General features: G+C 47.4%; 1 protein-coding gene across 4 annotated transcripts in view; it reads right to left on the reverse strand.

Moving 5' to 3' along the window:
* Positions 1-20,357, reverse strand: part of LOC137527813 (dual specificity testis-specific protein kinase 1-like) — a 105,091-nt gene that overhangs the window by 48,852 nt on the left and 35,882 nt on the right. For 3 of the 4 annotated variants that reach the window (XM_068248751.1, XM_068248749.1, XM_068248752.1), the window contains exon 2: positions 9,687-9,886. In XM_068248751.1, the coding sequence (XP_068104852.1) occupies positions 9,687-9,886 (200 nt within the window). Of the gene's footprint in view, positions 1-9,686; positions 9,887-15,162; positions 15,181-20,357 lie in introns of those variants that run through there. The other variant, XM_068248753.1, reaches the window with a different exon arrangement.

The following is a 20,357-nucleotide window of genomic DNA, read 5'->3' on the forward strand; positions in this document are numbered from 1 at the left end:
TGTTTGGGGGCCAGTGAAAAGGCCTCTGGGGGGCCGCATTCGGCCCGCGGGCCATCGATTGAGGACCACTAATTTAGAAGATCATTCTACAGACTTTCGTGGACCTCTTAGTTTGTGTAGGGAGAGGGCAAAAAATCTATAGTTCCTTTTCCTCTGACGGAAATGCTTTTCTTTCATTACTAATTTCTTGTGACCCTGAGACTTGGATATAAAGTGACCAGAAACGTCGTCCAGTTTTCTACGGTCCTGACCCCACCACCACCACCACTCAGGGTCTCCACTGTTCTCCGTTTAGTTTCCCCCTGTCCTTACCCCACTCTGTCTACATATTAAAGGCCCTTGTAAATCCAAACAAGAAAATATACAAGGAAAAAAAATAACAACCCTTTCTGTTAAACCAGTCAAGTGTTTTATAAACCTACCAGCTGACCTGTCACCATAGCTCTGACTAAGCTGGGAGCATTAGCAGGCCATAGTCCAAGTTTTTATACAGCTTACGCAGCACATTGCACAAGCCAGCCTCAAACACAACCAAAGAATCCGCCACGTCGGGGAACGGACTAATGTACATTAAATTATATGCCTGGAAATTCAGACGCCCCTGACTTCTGACTGCGCCTGATTCCGGAGAAGAATTTAACCATTTACAGCAAAACTGAAGCGTTAAAGAGAGACCTGCTATTAAGCTTAAGCAGTATGAGGAGAGGTGAAACACTGCATTCCCGTGGCAAAACAAGGGCTTTAAACCCCCCCAAATCCCCGGGCACAATGCGGGGAGTGCTTCCTTTAAGAGGCAGAGCTTTCTGCAGTAGCACTGCAGCTACTGGAGTCAGTCTCCGCTGATCGCCGCCTCTCCCGCCCCTCTCAGTCTTCCTTCACTGTGAGGGACGGGGAGAGGCGGAGATCCGCGAGCAGATTGACTTCAATAGAGGCAGAGCTACAGTGCTAAGCTCTGCCTCCCCGGGCAGCAAAATCCACATCTTTGAAAGTAGTGGAATTTTGCCCCGGGATTTGGGGGTATAAAGCCCTCGTTCTGACGTCGGGATGCAGCGTTTCAACTCCCCTCTAGAGATGTAGCGAACTGTTCGGCGGCGAACGGTTCCAGGCGAACTTTGGTAGTTCGATTCGCCCCATAATGCTCTATTGAGCAAAACTTTGACCCTCTACATCACAATCAGCAGGCACATTATTGCCAAACACATTGCTCTCGCTGCTGGAGGCCCGCCCCCCCTCCCTCCTCCAAGCAAGGTCCTTATACCATTTGACTCACTTGTCTGCCTACACTAATTAGTTAAGGGACAGCTGCTTCCCTCCACCCTCCTACCCTTCTACCCTCCTACCGGAGGGGGGAGGGTCTCATCTGCCAGGGAATTCCAGAATTTCAAAAGCCAGCTTACATACCGTGGCTGGGGATTGAACCCAGGTCTCAGTGTATGGTAGGTAACTAACATATCCATTATACCACCAACACTTCTAGCTGAAGCTAGCCTAGCATGTACAATTTATGCTCAATCCAAAAGAAAAACAACATTTATATCACGCTTTTCTCCTGGCAGACTCAAAGCACCAGAGCTGCAGCCACTAGGGCACACTCTATAGGCAGTAGCAGTGTTGGGAAGACTTGCATAAGGTCTCCTACTGAATAGGTGCTGGCTTACTGAGCAGAGAGCCGAGATTCAAACCCTGGTCTCCTGTGTCAGAGGCAGAGCCCTTAACCATTACACCATCCAGCCACTGCTTAAGGATATGTAGCATGGCCTTGCCTTTCGTGTTCAACAGTTGTCCAAAGAGAACCCCAGATAGCCAGGTAGATTCATCTCTCTCTAGTAGGGATGGTCACCGCTTTCCGTGGAATTGTATTTTTGCGCATAAATGGATTGAGCATAAATGGTACATGCTAGGCTGGCTTTAGCATGTAGTGTTGGTGGTGGCAAGGCCATGCCTGGCTACATATCCTTAAGCAGTGGCTGGACGGTGTAATGGTTAAGGGCTCTGCCTCTGACACAGGAGACCAGGGTTTGAATCTCGGCTCTGTCTGTTCAGTAAGCCAGCACCTATTCAGTAGGAGACCTTAGGCAAGTCTTCCTAACACTGCTACTGCCTATAGAGCGTGCCTTAGTGGCTGCAGCTCTGGCGCTTTGAGTCCGCCAGGAGAAAAGCGTGATATAAATGTTATTTGTCTTGTCTTGTTTAATTTTTCTCTTGACAACTGTTGAACACGAAAGGCAAGGCCATGCATGCCTACATATCCTTAAGCAGTGGCTGGATGGTGTAATGGTTAAGGGCTCTGCCTCTGACACAGGAGACCAGGGTTCAAATCTCGGCTCTGTCTGTTGAGTAAGCCAGCACCTATTTCAGTAGGAGTCTTCCCAACACTGCTACTGCCTATAGAGTGTGCCCTAGTGGCTGCAGCTCTGGTGCTTTGAGTCTGCCAGGAGAAAAGCGTGATATAAATGTTATTTTTCTTTTGGATTGAGCTTAAATTGTACATGCTAGGCTAGCTTCAGCTAGAAGTGTTGGTGGTATAATGGATATGTTAGTTACCTACCATACACTGAGACCTGGGTTCAATCCCCAGCCACGGTATGTAAGCTGGCTTTTGAAATACTGAAATTCCCTGGCAGATGAGACCCTCCTCCCTCCGGTAGGAGGAAGGAGGGAATAGGTAGAATGGTGGAGGGGTGAAGGGAGGAGGGTGGTTCAGGTATTAGAACCCTTGAAACGTGTTTTCTATCATTTTTTTAGCCCGTAGAAATTTTTGTAAAAATTTTGAAGTTCGCATCCCCACTTTTTCGCGAACCGAACTTTCCGCGGAGGTTCGCAAACAGCATTTGCGAACCGAAAATCGGAGGTTTGCGACATCACTACTCCCCTCATACTGCTTATAGAGAAACTCCGACCAAAAAGTGAACTTTATCCCATTCAGTAGCTGATACCCCCTTTTACATGAGAAATCTATTCCTTTTCACAATCAGGGGGCGCTGTATGACTGATATTGTGGTGAAACCCCTCCCACAAGTAACCCCTCCCACAAGAAAAGTTCGAACTTTTGTGGGAAATAGCCGTTTACAGCTGTTTCCAACTGCCAAAAACCATGCAGCAGCTACATCACCTGCCAACAGTAAAATGTTCGCTGGAGTACCTCTTTAACCTCTTGCCAAACGCGTCACGCCAATGGGCGCGGCGGCAGCCCCAGGACCGCCTAACGTCAATTGGCGTAAAGTCCTGGGGCTCTGTATTGCAGGAGATCGCGCGCATCTCCTGCTTGGGGGAGCGGAGCTCCGCCCCGCCTTCAATCTCCAAGCGGCTATTGCTGCTCGGGAGACTGTTAGACGGCGTGATCACTGTCTATTTACTCTGTGCAGCGCTGCAATCAGCAGTAGAGCTGCACTGGGGACAGCCGTGTCACACGGCTGTCCCCCTGGGGGAGAAGAGAGCGATCGGCTCTCATAGGCAGAAGCCTATGACAGCCGATCGCCATAATTGGCTGGCTGTGGGGAGGGAGGGAGCTAAGAAATTTAAAGAAACAGGGTTTTTTTTTTACAAACGAAACAAAAAAAATCAATATTTATTCTAAAAAAAATAAACATGGACCGATCAGACCCCACCAACAGAGAGCTCTGTTGGTGGGGAGAAAAGGGGGGGGGGGAAATCACTTGTGTGCTGTGCTGTGTTGTGCGGCCCTGCAGCTTGGCCTTAAAGCTGCAGTGGCCTTTTTGACTAAAAATGGCCTGGTCACTAGGGGGTTTAGCCCTGCAGTCCTCAAGAGGTTAAGCTAAATAGCAGAAAAAAAAAGCAGAATTTATATTCGTTACGGACTCTCTTGAAGCACTCCCCCCAAAAACATTACCTTCAAAAGATTTGCCTATAACAAGGCATTACCTGTGGTTTCTTTCAAAATTCCACCTCCTGCTCAGTGGCATAGAGATTATGGGGCCCCATAGTAAAACATTCATGAGGCCCTCAGACGTAGGCACTCTTCAGCAAAGCCACCTGCCCATACACTATGGATGAGTTTATTGGGCAACTTACATTCTCATACAATCTACATTACGTAAACTCCAGTGATGGCTAATATTGGCACTCCAGTTGTGAAAACTACAAATTCCATCATGACTCTGCCTCCCCGAGTTATGCTTAGAGCTGTCAGAGTATTGCAATGCCTCATGGGACTTGTAGTTCCACCACAGCTGGAGTGCCAAGGTTAGCCATCACTGGTATAGTCTATGGATGCTGAAACAAAGTCAGAGGGTGGTAGCACACAAGAAAGTTAATAGTGAACACATCAAGTACCACCTGTCCCCCCCCCCCCCCCCCCCTCTGCTCCAGGGCCCCATGGCAGCTGCTTTGGCTGCTATGGCTATTGCTACGCCCCTGCTCCTTTTTTTCTGCCCCCATAAATTAATCAGATACCATCTTAACATGGTGCCAATCCCAGCTTAGCTTCCTGGCAGGCGCTATGGGCAGGTACTTGTAAGGGGCTGTGACTGAGCATTTTTGTACTGAGCGCACGCAAGTTCACAAACCACGCATGCACACAAAACCGGATTTCTGGAAAGGCCACAAAGGCCCAGGCCTTGGGTGGCTGCAGCCTAAAGGGAGGCACCTGAAAATGAAAGAGGAGGAGTCTGAAAACGGGGAGCAACATATTAAAAAGGGAAACTGATACCCAAAAAGAGAAACTGATAATCAAAAGAAAGGGGCTACAGTACATGGATATCACACATGGAGGAGGGGGCTGCACATGGAATGGGAGGGGCTACAGTACATGGATATCACACATGGAGGAGGGCACTGTACATGGAATGGGAAGGTGCTGCTGTACATGGATGATATACATGGAAGAGGGGGCTGCACATGGAAGGGGAAGGTACTGCTGTACATGGATGATACACATGGAAGAGGGGGCTGCACATGGAATGGGAGGGGCTGCTATAGATGGATGACACATGGAGGAGGGGGCTGCACATGGAATGGGAGGAGCTGCTGTACATGGATGTTACACATGGAGGAGGGGGCTGCACATGGAATGGGAGGGGGCTGCTGTACATGGATGATACACATGGAGGAGGGGGCTGCTGTACATGGATGTTACACATGGAAGAGGGGGCTGCACATGGAATGGGAGGGGCTGCTGTACATAAAAGTGGAGCCACAACATACTTGGCCTAGGGGCACAAAAAGTATAAATCCGGCATTGCATGTGCAATAAAACAAGAACAAAATAAAGAAGACGTGTGCAAGCACTAGACAGGCACGGTTCTTGCATTTGCGCATGCTGAGTACAATTGTGCTCGTTCACAGCTACAGCTGTGCCGGGGAGCAGCTAAAGACCAGAAGGGAAAGAGATTTGGCTGCCCAGGGAAGGAATAAGCACCAATAACAGGGAACACACAAGGACACTGGAAGAAAACGTGCAAAAATGTTACTTAAATTACAAGTGACAGCACCACATAATTACTGTACATTACCATAATACATGTAATCTGAGTTCAAGTATGCTTTAAAGCCATATTTGAGCAATCGCTATTGCATCATACTAACTTAACAACCAGCTGGGAACTCTAACTACAGCCATCGAGTTTGTTGTGGTTCTCTAGTGATTTTCAAGGGAACGATTTTACGCATTGCGGAGTAGGCTGGGTATAAACAGTATAAAATGCTGCTGTGTGATTGGCTGTGCATGTCTGGATATAGTCAGGGCTCGCTAGAAATGCCTCAAGGTGCCCATACATCTAGTGATGCTGCAGCCCGATCGACCATCCAATTCGATCATTTTATGCCGCAACAAACATGCCGATCAAGGATTCAAATGATCAGTTGACCACGCAGGAAAATCTCGGTACAACGTGGTCTATAGGGTGTGCAGCGGTAACGGCGTTTGATATAGCGACAACCGGCATACGCAATGGATACCCGGCCGCTGTCCCACCCATGTGTGAAACATCCCCCCCCTCCCCCCACAGCCCTGTGCATTGTAAATACTCACCTGTCCCGCCGGCATGACCCCAGGCCTCCTCCATCACCCTATGTGGCACCAGGCATGTGACACACCGCACGTGGTACACGTGGTGGCGCTCATGGTAACGGCTGACTCGTGGGTGATGGTGGAGGAGGCCAAGAGTCCCGCCTGCAGTCCCGGAGAGAGTTTACACTGAACAGGGGCACAGGGGAAGGGACATTTTACACTTTGGGGAGGCCAGGCGGTCGGTGTCGCTAGGCCGATTCCGGATAGATTTTATGCAGAAACCTGAATTGGTCTGTGGTATATGGGCAGGCATCAGATTTCCCCCGTCACATTTACTAGATGTATCGGCATATGATAATAACAGCCTGAAAATTGGTGGTTTAAAGGAGACCTGAACTCAGAATGCCCCCTCTGCTCTAAAAGATAAGCAACAGCTCAATAACCTTTAAAGAAAAACATTTGTGTTACAGCTGATACAAATCCTGCAATAAATCTGCATGTCTACTTCCTGCTTTCATGGAAGCAGACAGAAGGTTAACATCCTGTGTTTACAATTCTGCTGCTCTGCTGTGGCACAAGAGATTCATGAGCTGACAGAGCAGAGGGATCAAAACACAGTTGTGATTAGTCACAGATGAGGGGGGATTAGACAGGCCAAACTCTCTAAACACATACAGGGTGCATTTCTCTGTGTTTTCCTTCTGTCCTGTGCAAGAGTTCAGGTCCACTTTAAGATGCAGTTTTCTCCTATACTGGAGTACAACAAATCCAAACATAGCAGCCAATTCAAATCAATCATGAGCACACCTAAGATGCAATGGGACTTGTGAAGATCTACACTTGGATCAGTGCTTTAAAGAGGAGCAGAGCTAAGCCTGGCTCTGTGTGTGGCCATCTCTATTGTCTGGCTTTCACCACAGGGGGAGGTCAGACCTCTGAAGAAGAGAAGACCTTCAACAATGGATAACAAGACTTTAATGAGCCAACCCTCCCACCACTGCCTTTACAAACTACTAACCCAGTACACTATTGTGCAGCCGGATACAATTACCGTCATCACCCCCCCCCCCCCCCCCCTCAATCTGAGAAGACAATACCGCAGTCCGCCTGCTTTTACTCCACAGGAAAATTATTAATATTTAATCAGCAGATGCTTAACCGTTTAACCCTGCCTATGCCACAACACAGCCCCTTAGTGTCCGTGAGACATAACTGGAAACTGACTGAGAGCTCTAATACCAAAGCCGGACGGCTCAGACTGTCTACTCTCCTTAAATCACCTCATTACAGCTGCTTTAGCCGCTAGGAAAGACCTGCCGACAAATGTACCGTAAACCGATTAACTAGCGATACAGAATACTTCTCTCGCCAAGACAAACAAGGCAACGCCCAGCGTGAAAGTTCACGAGGGGCTTCCTGAAAACATTTCCAGCACTCCAAAACTTGGAAGGTTAAGAATCTTGAAATTAAAGAGGCCCTGTCGTGAGAGTAGAATGCAGTCAATTATTCAGGATACTTTTACGGTAATTTATCCGGGTTTCAGTATCAGAAACGCTATCTGTATATATTGCTGTATATTGGTATGCAGCTCTACCCTCCAAGTGAGATTTATCCTAGGCTGCTTAGTTATGCGGAATTCTCATCCCAGAGCATTCTGGGAGATCAGGTGTTATTTCTGCCGGCTTTGGAACACAACAAACATTCGGAAGTGATGCACCTGCCAGCAGTAAAGGAGGTCACCACCTCTTAAAGTGGTATAAAACCCAGCATTTCTTCTTTGCTCTAAAAGATTATTTACAGCATATAATATACTATCACATTTTTTTAAGCAGAACAGCATTCAAAGGGTTAAAACACATGACTTAATTTTTCAATAGAATGCTTCCTGCAGGGAGATCCGCTCCGAACTAGTGATAACATTATCTTGTGTTTACTTAGGGCCCGTTTCCACTAACGCAAATCTGCATGCATTTTCTGCATGCTGATTCGCATGACATATACAAGTCAATGGGCCTGTTTCCATTACAACCGAAATTCGCTTACCCCCGCAGGTGAAAAAAAGGGCAGCCTCTGCCAGAATTTTCAGCACGGTTTAAGCGGTTTTCGGGTTAACGCGTATGCATTTCCACGGTTACGCTTTCAGAGCAAATAAAGCGGTGGGAACTTGTAATTTCTAAATGAATAATAAGACGTACGCACAAAAGCAAACATTATAACTGTATGGGATACAAAAAGTAGGAAAACATGTTTTTATTGAATATTAGATCAGAGTTTAACTACTACTGTGCCTGCGCAATACACTCCAGCAACGTGGACTTGATTGACAGAGGCGCTCGCACAGGCGCAGTAGAGGACGACCTCGCGAGGTCATCCTCAGCACTTAAGAGACAACGGCTGAGAGTGCAGCTGCGCCGTGGGACAGATCAGCTGCTAGGGGCTGGAAGCCTCGGGTAAGTAGATTTCATTTTTTTTTTTTTACCAGCTCAGACTTTACCTTCAAGGTTTTCAGAATGATTTGCCGCATGCACAAATCTGGGTTTTTAAGTTTCCAGGACCGTCCAAGTATTTTTTGTTTATGACATTTTATTTACCTTTTTTGAAAATTTCTTATGCAATTTTTTCATGCATATCAATAGAGTGAATTTACATGAAAACTTATCTAATTAACTTCAAAACCGCATACTATTTTTTTTATTACATTTTTCTGCATTGCCATTGACTTGCATTAAGGATACACTGAAGCGGGAAAAAAAAATGATATAATGATGTATGTGTAGTACAGCTAAGAAATAAAACATTAGGAGCAGAGACATAAGTCTGATATGGTTTCCAGTACAGGAAGAGTTAAGAAACTCCAGTTATCTATGCAAAAGGACGATTGAGCTCCACGACTTTCAAAGCCACAGAGAGCTCTGTCTTCTGAAGCTTGTTATCTCAACGGTCAGTCACTCTAGTTTCTTTTTCTCTGCAGAGGACAGGTCAATAGTTCATTTGCCTGCTCTGTAAGATCATTTAGAATGCTGAGTAGTGTGTAGACTGCAAATATTAGAGAATGATGCAATGTTATAAATAGCACTATATAACTGAAAAAAAAAAAAAAAAAAACGAACAGAAAAATGTGATGCCATTGAAACAGTACATTAGGGGCTTGATTCACAAAGCGGTGCCTACTGTGAGCACGCCTGTGAAAACCCCCTTAGCATGCCTAAAAGAGCTTTTCGCATGCTGTTTTGCGCACGAACCGCATCGCGCGCAAAACTTTACGCGCGCACTGCACAGAGCGCTCCACGCGAAGTGCCCATTAAAGCCTATGGGACTTAGCGCGCGCATAGGACTTTAGCGCGATCTGATTGAGAAACCTGGTGCTAACCTACTTAGCACCCTGGTTGGCGAGCCTAAAGACTTTAGACGTGCTAAGTAGGTTAGCACCGCATAGTAAATCAAGCCCTAGAGGTGCAACAAACATGATCTGGCAAACACACAAGACACACAAATTCTGAAAAATGTGAGCAGCCCCTAAGAGACAATGGGTTTGATGCAGAAAAGGGCAATAGCATTGCACACCGTGTGGCAATGTTATTAGCCTGTTCTGAGCCTAGTAACACAGCCAGAGAAGTACAAACTGATCAGCTAATAAAATAATGTATCTATGGTACTTTATAAATTAAACCATCATCAGAAGAAAAAAAATACAAATAGGCAAGGTAGCTTCTCTTACTCTATATACTTTGGAGAAGAATCCGCTTCCTATTGGTTCAGCGCTAAAACTTTCCCAGAATTCCAGTTTCCTGACGGCGGTCCGCAGCTTCTGCCAGCGATCCACCTGGAAGTAGGCGTCCGAGCACTCGCCATAGTACGGCCCGGGGCTCATCGGATCAGGGGGGAAATGCGCAGACTCATACATGGTGGGAACGGCCACTGCAAGAAACAGGATATTACAAAGTTATGCAAGTAGTTATATCGGAGAGCAAATTAATATCAGTGAGACCCCTGTGTAGAAGTCAGAACTGCATGGACACACGTTTTCCCTACGCACTCTGCACCCCCACACACTTCCTACATGCACTCTGCACCCCCACACCAGCTTTCCACACGCGCTCTGCACCCCCCCACACGCACTCGGCACCCCCACACCAGCTGCCCACACGCACTCGGCACCCCCACACCAGCTGCCCACACGCAATCTGCACCCCCACACCAGCTGCCCACACACACTGCACCCCCACGCACTCGGCACCCCCACACCAGCTGCCCACACGCACTCGGCACCCCCACATCAGCTGCCCACATGCACTCGGCACCCCCACACCAGCTGCCCACACGCACTCTGCACCCCCACACCAGCTGCCCACACGCACTCTGCACCCCCACATCAGCTGCCCACACGCACTCTGCACCCCCACACCAGCTGCCCACACGCACTCTGCACCCCCACACCAGCTGCCCACACGCACTCTGCACCCCCACACCAGCTGCCCACACGCACTCTGCACCCCCACACCAGCTGCCCACACGCACTCTGCACCCCCACACCAGCTTCCCACACGCACTCTGCACCCCCACACCAGCTTCCCACACGCACTCTGCACCCCCACACCAGCTTCCCACACGCACTCTGCACCCCCACACCAGCTTCCCACACGCACTCTGCACCCCCACACCAGCTTCCCACACGCACTCTGCACCCCCACACCAGCTTCCCACACGCACTCTGCACCCCCACACCAGCTTCCCACACGCACTCTGCACCCCCACACCAGCTTCCCACACGCACTCTGCACCCCCACACCAGCTTCCCACACGCACTCTGCACCCCCACACCAGCTACCCACATGCACTCTGCACCCCCACACCAGCTACCCACACGCACTCTGCACCCCCACACCAGCTACCCACACGCACTCTGCACCCCCACACCAGCTTCCCACATGCACTCTGCACTCCCACACCAGCTTCCCACACGCACTCTGCACCCCCACACCAGCTTCCCACACGCACACTGCACCCCCACACCAGCTTCCCACACGCACACTGCACCCCCACACCAGCTTCCCACACGCACACTGCACCGCCACACAAGCTACCCACACGCACTGGTCTGCTGCACTCCAATGTGGAGGGAGCCTTAATGCTTTGAAACAGAACACGGATCAGTTTTTCACCCCGTATAGTGTGGACCAGGCCTGAGGTGGTCTCTGTCGGCCAGGATACATCCAGTGTGTACAGAGATGTACAAGCAGACAGCTCCAGTTCACCTTGGCTCTACTGAATGCTGTAAAGCCACACATCTGGTCACTGCAGATACACTTAAAGGGATACTGTAGGGGGGTCGGGGGAAAATGAGCTGAACTTACCAGGGGCTTCTAATGGTCCCCCGCAGACATCCTGTGTTGGCGCAGCCACTCCCCAATGCTCCGGCCCCGCCTCCGGTTCACTTCTGGAATTTCTGACTTTAAAGTCAGAAAACCACTGCGCCTGCGTTGCCGTGTCCTCGCTCCCGCTGATGTCACCAGGAGTGTACTGCGCAGACACAGACCATACTGGGCCTGCGCTGTGCGCTCTTGGTGACATCAGCGGGATCGAGGACACGGCAACGCAGGCGCAGTGGTTTTCTGACTTTAAAGTCAGAAATTCCAGAAGTGAACCGGAGGCGGGACCGGAGCATCGGTGAGCGGCTGCGCGGGCACAGGATGTCTGTGGGGGACCATTAGAAGCCCCGGGTAAGTTCAGCTCATTTTGCCCCGACCCCCCTACAGTATCCCTTTAAGTGGACCTGAACTCTTACACAGGGCAGAAGGAAAGCAGAGACATGCACATCGTATGTATTTAGAGAGTTTAGCCTGTCTAATTCTCCCTCATCTGGGACTTATAACAACTGTAATTTGATCTCTCAGCTGTGTCAGCTGGCTGCCATGGCAGAGCAGCTAATTCGTAAACACAGGATGTTAACCCTATGTCTGCTTCCATGAAAGATGGAAGCAGACACACTGCAGATGTATTACAGGATGTATATAAGCTGCAGGCCCAGATTTACATCACAGAAGCTTATAGGCACAGATGTCCTGGCACCCTAAATTTCACCCTCCGGGAACCTACAAGCTGCACTACAGGTGCCCCCCCTAGCATTAGGCAACCAGAGGTACCCTCCGTATTCAGTAGCTAGTGGTGCCCCCGACTGAAGGGAGATCTTGTCACTGGAATGTTGAGAGAGTCGGGTGAGCAACCTCTCATTTACACTCAGCTCGGGACTCAGCATAGGGAAGGAGGGCGGTGCTAAGGTAGTGGAGCCGCCTTATCAGGCGCCTGTAGGCAAGTGCCTACAGTGCCTAATGGCAAATCTGGCCCTGATAAGCTGTAACAAATAAATATTTGTTCTTTAAAGGTTATGCCACAGTAGTAGTAGCAGCCAGCACCATCAATTTAACAGCTCTTTTATTGATTAAAAAGACACATGATAAGAAATCAGCAGCGACGTTTCGGAGGAAACCTCCTTTCTCAAGCTCTATCAGTGTCTAAATCATACAAACATTTCACTTCCCTTTATATACAACAAGATGGAGCAATAACCCATCATGCATCAGAGCCACAATGTGGCGACCAATCCCCGTCCGTCTTACCTTGCGGACCTGATGGGGAACTTGTTTTCTTTACCCATCCTGACATGCGTACAAGTGGACGCATCATCCTACGCAAGCGGGGCAGGACGGCGCAACCCACCTCCGAGACCATCAGAATGCCGACCAGTCACGATGAGACAGCAGTTGACATCACCCACCAGTCATGCCCACTATATGCCGTTGCTTATCTTTTAGAGAAGAGGAAGTTCTGAGTTCAGGTCGGCTTTGAATGCATGAAGCTCCCCCCCCCCCCCCCCCCACCACCACCACCACCATGAGCAGAGCACACCTGTAGCCTTCTCTAGTGACTCAGCCACACGGGAGGATTATTGTGCAGATTAATCTCGCAGTGATAGGAACACGATGAGAACGTCTCTGGCACACAGGCAGCTCCTGGGAGGGAGAACGGGATAATGTTTTCGCTCGGGGAATGAGTAACGCTGCAGTCACTCTCTGCGTTATTCTGTGATGTGATTCAGCAGATTTACAAAACAAATGACAGAGCTTTCTCCTACTTGTCACTTTACAAAACAACAATATAACCCAATGCTGCGTTTACAGGGGTTCTGTGGAGGGTTTAACAACAAACAAAAACTGACACTTACCCGGGGCTTATATCAGCCCCACTGGCGAACTGAGGGGGCTATTCCGGGTGTCTGGAACCTCCCCCCTGCACTGAGCTGTGTATTCAGCCAGGGAAGCCCGCATAATATAAACAGCCTCATTCTCCCTCACTTCTTACTTCTGGTGCTTCCCTCCAGCTAATACAATGAGAGAAGCAGCCCAGCTTCCCTCACAAGAAGATGCAGCCTGCAGTGAGAGAATGTTGATTATGGAGTCCTGGACTCTCCACAGCACAGAAGTGAAATTAGAGTCCTGGACTCTCCACAGCACAGAAGTGAAATTAGAGTGCAGGCAAGCTGGTAAATATGCACAGCATGATGCAGAGCTTGCCTGGACTCAGGGTCCGTGGGCAAACATCTGTCTGGTCTCTCCCCATTGTTATAAGGACTGCATGTGTGGGTAAGGTGTTTAACAAGCTGAAAAGTTTTTGACAGTTCCTAGACTCCAGGAGGGCTTCTTTCTGACTTGTGTGAGAGACTGACAGGGACAGGAGTCCGATTACAGGCAAGTAGCCTGTCTGATGTGGGACTGCAATACAGATAAGTTCTCTGCTCCATCTTAGGCTATTCTCAATTTCTCCACTCCTCTCTCTGGGCTAGTGCACGCCAAAATGACAATAGCAATCGCTAGCAATTTGTGAGTGTGATTTTGTGAAGTGATTTTCAGAGCGATTTTTGAATGAATTGCTCAAAAACATGCTACATGCAGTATACCTGCGATTTTGAAAAAAATCACAACGCTGCTGTGGGAACACCCACATAGGGTAACATTAGTCAAGCGCTTTTCAAATCACTGTTGATTTGAAAAACGCTCAGAAGCACTCTTGGTGTGCACCAGCCTCCTTCATTCACCTTTGTTTCCCTCTTCCCCTAGAGCTGGCTGTGTGTTCTTGTCTTACAGGAAAGCTAAATAAAAGTGCAATCCTGGTGAGGCAAAATATTATTATTTAGTATTTATATAGCGCCGCCATCTTCCGCAGATGCAAATATCCCTGCATCATATGGGTATCGCTTGCGCTATGTGACACTATGTAGCATATTCCACTGAATTGTCCAAACTAAGTCTATTTCCCGTTCCTCTCTTGGGGAGTTGTTCCAGCGCTGTACCCCGTTCACATTTGCTGCTACCAGAAGCCCTCAGAAACACTAGTGTCCTTGAGTACTTCCAAAGATAGGCAGCTCCGTAATACGCCAGCGCACTTTTGTGCATGGGCAGTATGGAGCCACCTGTATTCGGAAGCACTCGGGACATACGTGCTTCTGGACCTTTCAGGAACCCCCCCCCCCCCCTTTAAAAATCCTGCGTTTGCCCCTGAGCCCCCTGCAAATGTCACGTCTTGCGCCGTCCTCCTCCTCCGAATACAATATATATTTTTTAGCCTTTAGGGTAGGTGCACACTTTGCAGAAACGCAAGCATTCCTTAAAAAAACGTCACTTGCAATTTACAGTATGTGTTTTTCAAACACTAATTCTGTTACATAATTTTCAAAAGTTCTGGTAAACCGCACCTAATAAAAGTCAATGGTGACGTAGAAGTAATGCGTTTTAGTTGCATTTTTTTAATGCGTTTTTTTTGGTTTGCTAATGATGATGCATCTCTGCTTCCTCTTCCTTGTTGATTTTCATATTAAAAAAAAAAAAAAAAAGCATACAAAACGCAATTGCGGTTCCAATTAGCAAAACGCAAATGCACATAATTGCACCAAAATGCACGTATAGCGTTTTAGATGCGTTTGAAAATGCATTAAAGAAACGCACGTAACATAAAACACCACCTTTCCAGTTATGTGTGCACCTAGCCATAGGCATATTGCTATTTGCATAACATTTGCACGTAATCTTTATTTGCACCTTATTGACCATTTTTACACGCTATCAACACCCTGTTGTCAGAAATTGTCGTGCTCCAGTGAAAGCGTCACTTTCCTTCTGCCTTCCAAAAGTAGTGCCCACCGTAAGGCAGAGGTCACATGACTCCTCTGGCACTGTGGCGACTCTCTTCCTAGTAACACCATGATGTCAGTGAGCTCTGTCCGTCAGCCGTCGAGTTCCCTTTTATAAAGCACAGCTGGTACAATGACGGAATTCTCCAGAACGCTCTGCTGGTATTTCCATCCAAAACCGTATTGTCCGGGTTACCACGACGACCGTTTCGCAATACCCAGTGCCATTGTACGGGCTCTTTCATGCCTTCTGCCCGATTTCTCTCCTCCCCCCACTCTCTCACCCCCAGGCCACAAAACACTTGTTCCCTGCAAGAGTTTCACTGACATCTGCAGAGCGTCATTTTGTCTTACACAATCGGAGGACGGTCATCCCTTTGTGCAGAACTATGTTGGCTGCAGCCCGGCTTGGCACAGACAGATGCCACAGCAGACAGTAGCCGGGCCCCACTCAGCGGATGCCAAGTGCCCAACCCAGCCAGCCGTGGGCAAGAACACACACACAGCTACTGTGCAGCGCGGGAGAAGCCCATATCCCAGGGTCGCGGCTGAAAAACTTGTTGTGGGTAAACATGCCAAGCATCAATAGCTTTGCCCCGGCCCTGCAAGAATCAGTCACCCAACCAGTGCCAAGTACTGTGAGCTCAGACGGCTCATTCTTAAAGGACCACTATTGCGAAAAAAAAGTGTAAAATTGAACACACAAAAATAAAAAACACATACCATTAAGAAGTTTTCTGCTTCCAGAGTAAAATGAGCCATGAATCACTTTTCTCCTACTTTGCTGTCAGTTCCAGTAGGTAGTAGAAATCTGAGAGAGCCAACAGGTTTTGGACCAGCTCATCTCATGGGGCATTCTCAACTTTATCTTTATAAAAGACACTGGTCTCAATTCACTAAGCTTAACTCCTGTCTTTATTAACTCTTCTGAGCTGTTTTACAGTTATCACCATGGTGATATAATTGTGATAACTGTATAACAGCTCTGAAGAGTTATTAAAGACAGGAGTTAAGTTTAGTGAATTGAGGCCACTGCCTGCAAAGGATTTATACAATAAGTTGGCCAGCCTCCCTGCATACTGCACACTTTTTTGGCAGTTGGATGGAACAAGTGCCATTCACTAAGTGCTTTTGAAAATAAATAAAATCACTGAGAATTCCCCATGAGGAGATGAGCTGGTCTAAAACCTGTCAGTTCTGTGAGATTTTTACATTTTTTGTGACAGCAACATGTGAGAAAAGTAATTTATAGCACAGGCCGTGCCTGCATGAGACGCCGTCTCCTCCCGCGGGCCCCCCCTTCTTCCTTCGCTACCCTAGCGAGGACTTATACTGCACCATCCACCGGGCAGCATACTGGGACTTGATCTACACCATTGCAGCTTTGCACACTCTGGCTGTCAGCCACTTTGCCAGCGACTGTGGACACTGCCAGCTGCTACGCCTGGAGCACAGTTACTCAGCATGACTCTTGGACCGCCATCAGCTACCACAGGTGGATTCCTCAAGCTTCAGAACGTCTGCTGACTACAGAGTGGTGAGACACTGTGGAACTGTATACTTAGACAGTCAATATGATGATGCTGTGTATGGCTATGATGGATAGGCCCAGCTATATCCCTGGATACTAACCTGTTGCTCACTTGCTGCTTTGCTACATCCATTGGTTGCCCACAGACGGCTTTATCCTGGACTGCCATGCTTTTCCTAGATTGTGAGGTCACTTTGTCATCCTGGCCTGGCGGATCGCTCAAAATCAGTCTCATCACCCCAACGACAGTCTGTACACAAGCCCGATTTCGCGTGCGGACGACTGACCGACGGGACGTTCAAACACCCGTCGTTCGCAAAAATCCGCCGTGTGTATGGGCCTTAAGTCTGGCCAGTGGTGTGTCTGCATGAGGAGGCGGCAATCTCATGGGTTATTAAAGTTGTAAGATAGTTATATGCACATTTTTCAATAACATTTATACTTTCATGAACATATGTGAGAGTTTCTCCCTTGTTTTTTCTAGCATTGACTGGAAACACCTGTAGAAAGGAGTTCATTCTCCAATATTCTGTGCACAATAATTTATAGCACATTTTACTCTGGGAGAAATGCACTTCTCATTTGTATGTTTACATGTACTTTACATTTCACGATTTTCACGATAGTCGTCCTTTAACCACTTCACGTTCTAGAGATTTTACCCCTTATGCCTCTTTCACAGTGCGACGTTGAAGTCGCACGTTAGAAAAATGTTTCAATGCAGACTAACGCACAGCAATACTAAGTCTGTGCGACACTCACAGTGCACACGTTGCGTTTATGTGTAACGTGTAGCGTTATTAGAAAGTGCTGCATGCTGTGCGTTTAGCAATGAATCTGCTGCGTTATTTGTGTTGCATATGCTCAGTAATGCACAGTAAAAATACATGTAAAGAGCGCCAATAAGGTCGCACCACGTGTACATCGTAACACTTACAGAGAAACTCCGACCAAGAATTGAACTTTATCCCAATCAGTAGCTGATACCCCCTTTTACATGAGAAATCTATTCCTTTTCACAAACAGACCATCAGAGGGCGCTGTATGGCTGATATTGTGGTGAAACCCCTGCCACACAGAAATTCTGAATACGTACTCTTGGCAGTTTCCCGTCTGTGAACCCTGTTGCATTGTGGGAAATAGCTGTTTAGGGCTGTTTCCAACTGCCAAAAAAGCAAGCAGCAGCTACATCACCTGCCAGCAGTAAAAATGTCACCATGTAATAAATGTCAGAATGTAAATCAGGGATTTAAAATATTTTACAATGGGCAAACACTGACTAAATCATTTAAACATAATTATTGTAAAAATGAAGCACTTTTTTTATTATATTATTTTCACTTAACGCAGTGTTAAAGAACACACAATAACGTCCAAGTTAAGTCTATATGCGTTGCGTTAGGGCCGCGTTATGCGACCTAAACGTCGCACTGAAATGCAAACATCCTATTGTGAAAGAGGCCTTAAAGAATCCTAACAATTTTGGCATATCAGCTGTGTCAATTTTAATGCAAAAAAAAGTTATTACCTATGCCATTAAAGTGATACACATGTAATTTTTATATGTATCTTTCAGGTCATTCTAGGCTTCCTTTGGGTACCGGTAATAATTTTTTCCCAAGTATTATTTAATTATACAGGCAATTTTTTGATGACAATTAGGCGTAAACACAAAAATTACACTTTTTTCCCATGTTTTTGGTGGGGGCTAGCAACCACCAGACCCCTTTACTCTCTCCAGGCCCTAGGTAACTGCCTCGAGTGGCTTTGTGGATGATCCGGCTCTGGCTGTAGGTCTTCTGGTACATTAGAGAGATTGCCTGGCAGAGATCTCGTTTGAAATGCGCTCACTTCCTTTTGTCATCAAAGATTTACAAGCTATTACAAAGCTAAGAAGATTAGAGGAAAACTCCAGTTTAAATTAGCTGCGGGTCGGGCTAAGTGCGGCAATTCAGGCGGAATCTCCTTCTGCGCATTAATAAGGTGATTAGTATGCAACATATTTTGTCACGGGCTAATTATTGAAAGAAAAAGAAACTCCTGGAGAAAATACAACCTTTCTGAATGAGGAGGCGGAGAGGCGTGACCACATGCAGATGACCGCGGTGACCACAGATAAAGGGAGAGTTGAGACGGTGGCTGGGAGGGATTTGTGTCGGCACAATCTGACAAGTGGGAATCAGACTAATAACCCTCAGACTGACATAAGGAGGATTTTCTAGGAAAGGCTGAACACAGACAGGCTGATGTCTCTCCGAGATACACCCAACAAACTCAGTCAACAGACACAGCAAAAGTGCCCATGCATCTACCGATTTGGCTGCCGATCGACCGAATGATTCGATAACTATCAAATCGGTTGAAAATCAGCCCCCACCAAAAGCATGCGCAATCAACATCGAATGCTACTGGTTTGGGGCCGAAATTGGTTGCATGTATCAATCGGACATGCCGCAAGATGTCGGGCTGCAATGCTTTAACAGGTGCGCGGTGGTAACCGCGTGCAATACTGAAATAACACACGCAACGGAAACCCCCGGCCGCTGTCCCCTCTAGTGAAAACTGTGTAGTTAGGGCCTGTACTCACTGCTGCGGTTGCGCTGTGTAAGAAAAATAAAATCGCATTTTTTAATCGCAAGGTCTTTTGAAAAAAATCAGGAAAATTGTGATGACCGGTACACACTGGTGCAATGTGAATTTCCTATGTTCATGAAGGCTTTGCGATTAAAAATCGCAAGCGCAGCGTGTACAAGTCCTTATACTTTACCTGCCGCTGTCTCCGCACTCCTAGATTTGCGCCCAACGATATAACATTGCCGCCGCATTACGTGGTGGCATGTGCGACGTGTTATAATGCACATCACCAACGTCTACATGAGGCGCAAATACTGAAAGGAGTGTAGAGACAGCAGCGGATGGCTTCAGATTTGATCAGAGAGAGATCCATCTTGATCAGCACATACATCTGCCCAACATGCATCTAATCAAGCCCCAGAGATTTCCCAGCGCGTCCATTCCAGCCTTTTGACAGATTTAGCCGGAAATCTACAAAAAAAAAAAATTTGATCACGTGCAGCACGGATATCTGCCAGATTCGATCATTAGTTGGAATAACATTGATGCTGAAAATCGAGTAATGTATGGAGTCCTTAAATGCAGGGGCGTAACTAGAAATCACTGGGCCCCACTGTGAACCTTTGGATGGGGCCCCTCCCCCCTTGCTTACTGCACAGGTAAACTGAGAACCAATGTTATTCAATTGGCTAGTGTACACTTATATGTGTTTTCCCCATGCAGATAAAACAGACAGCAGTGAAGCACTGCATGCATTTTTCTCTATCAATTGCATTAGCTTCTGTGATAAAAAGTGCATGTTATCACATATACAGACACACATGGCGTGCAACAACGCATACAGAAAACTGACAGACGAGTGTGCTCCCAGCCTCAGCTTATTACACTCACTCTGTCCATCTCTGATAGAGCAGAACTGGCTCTGCAGACTTTTCCAGAATCACTACAGTACACAGCATTTGGGGAGGGGTAGAGAGGCTAGGGGTAAAATAGCACTGTACACTATACCCTGCTGAACACTGCATAGGGACTGTCTACAAGTTTTTGTCTGCAAAACTATACTGGTTGAACTCGATGGACATATGTCTTTTTTCAACCAA

Source organism: Hyperolius riggenbachi, chromosome 8 (genome assembly GCF_040937935.1).
Source record: "Hyperolius riggenbachi isolate aHypRig1 chromosome 8, aHypRig1.pri, whole genome shotgun sequence".
Classification (NCBI taxonomy): Eukaryota; Metazoa; Chordata; class Amphibia; order Anura; family Hyperoliidae; genus Hyperolius; species Hyperolius riggenbachi.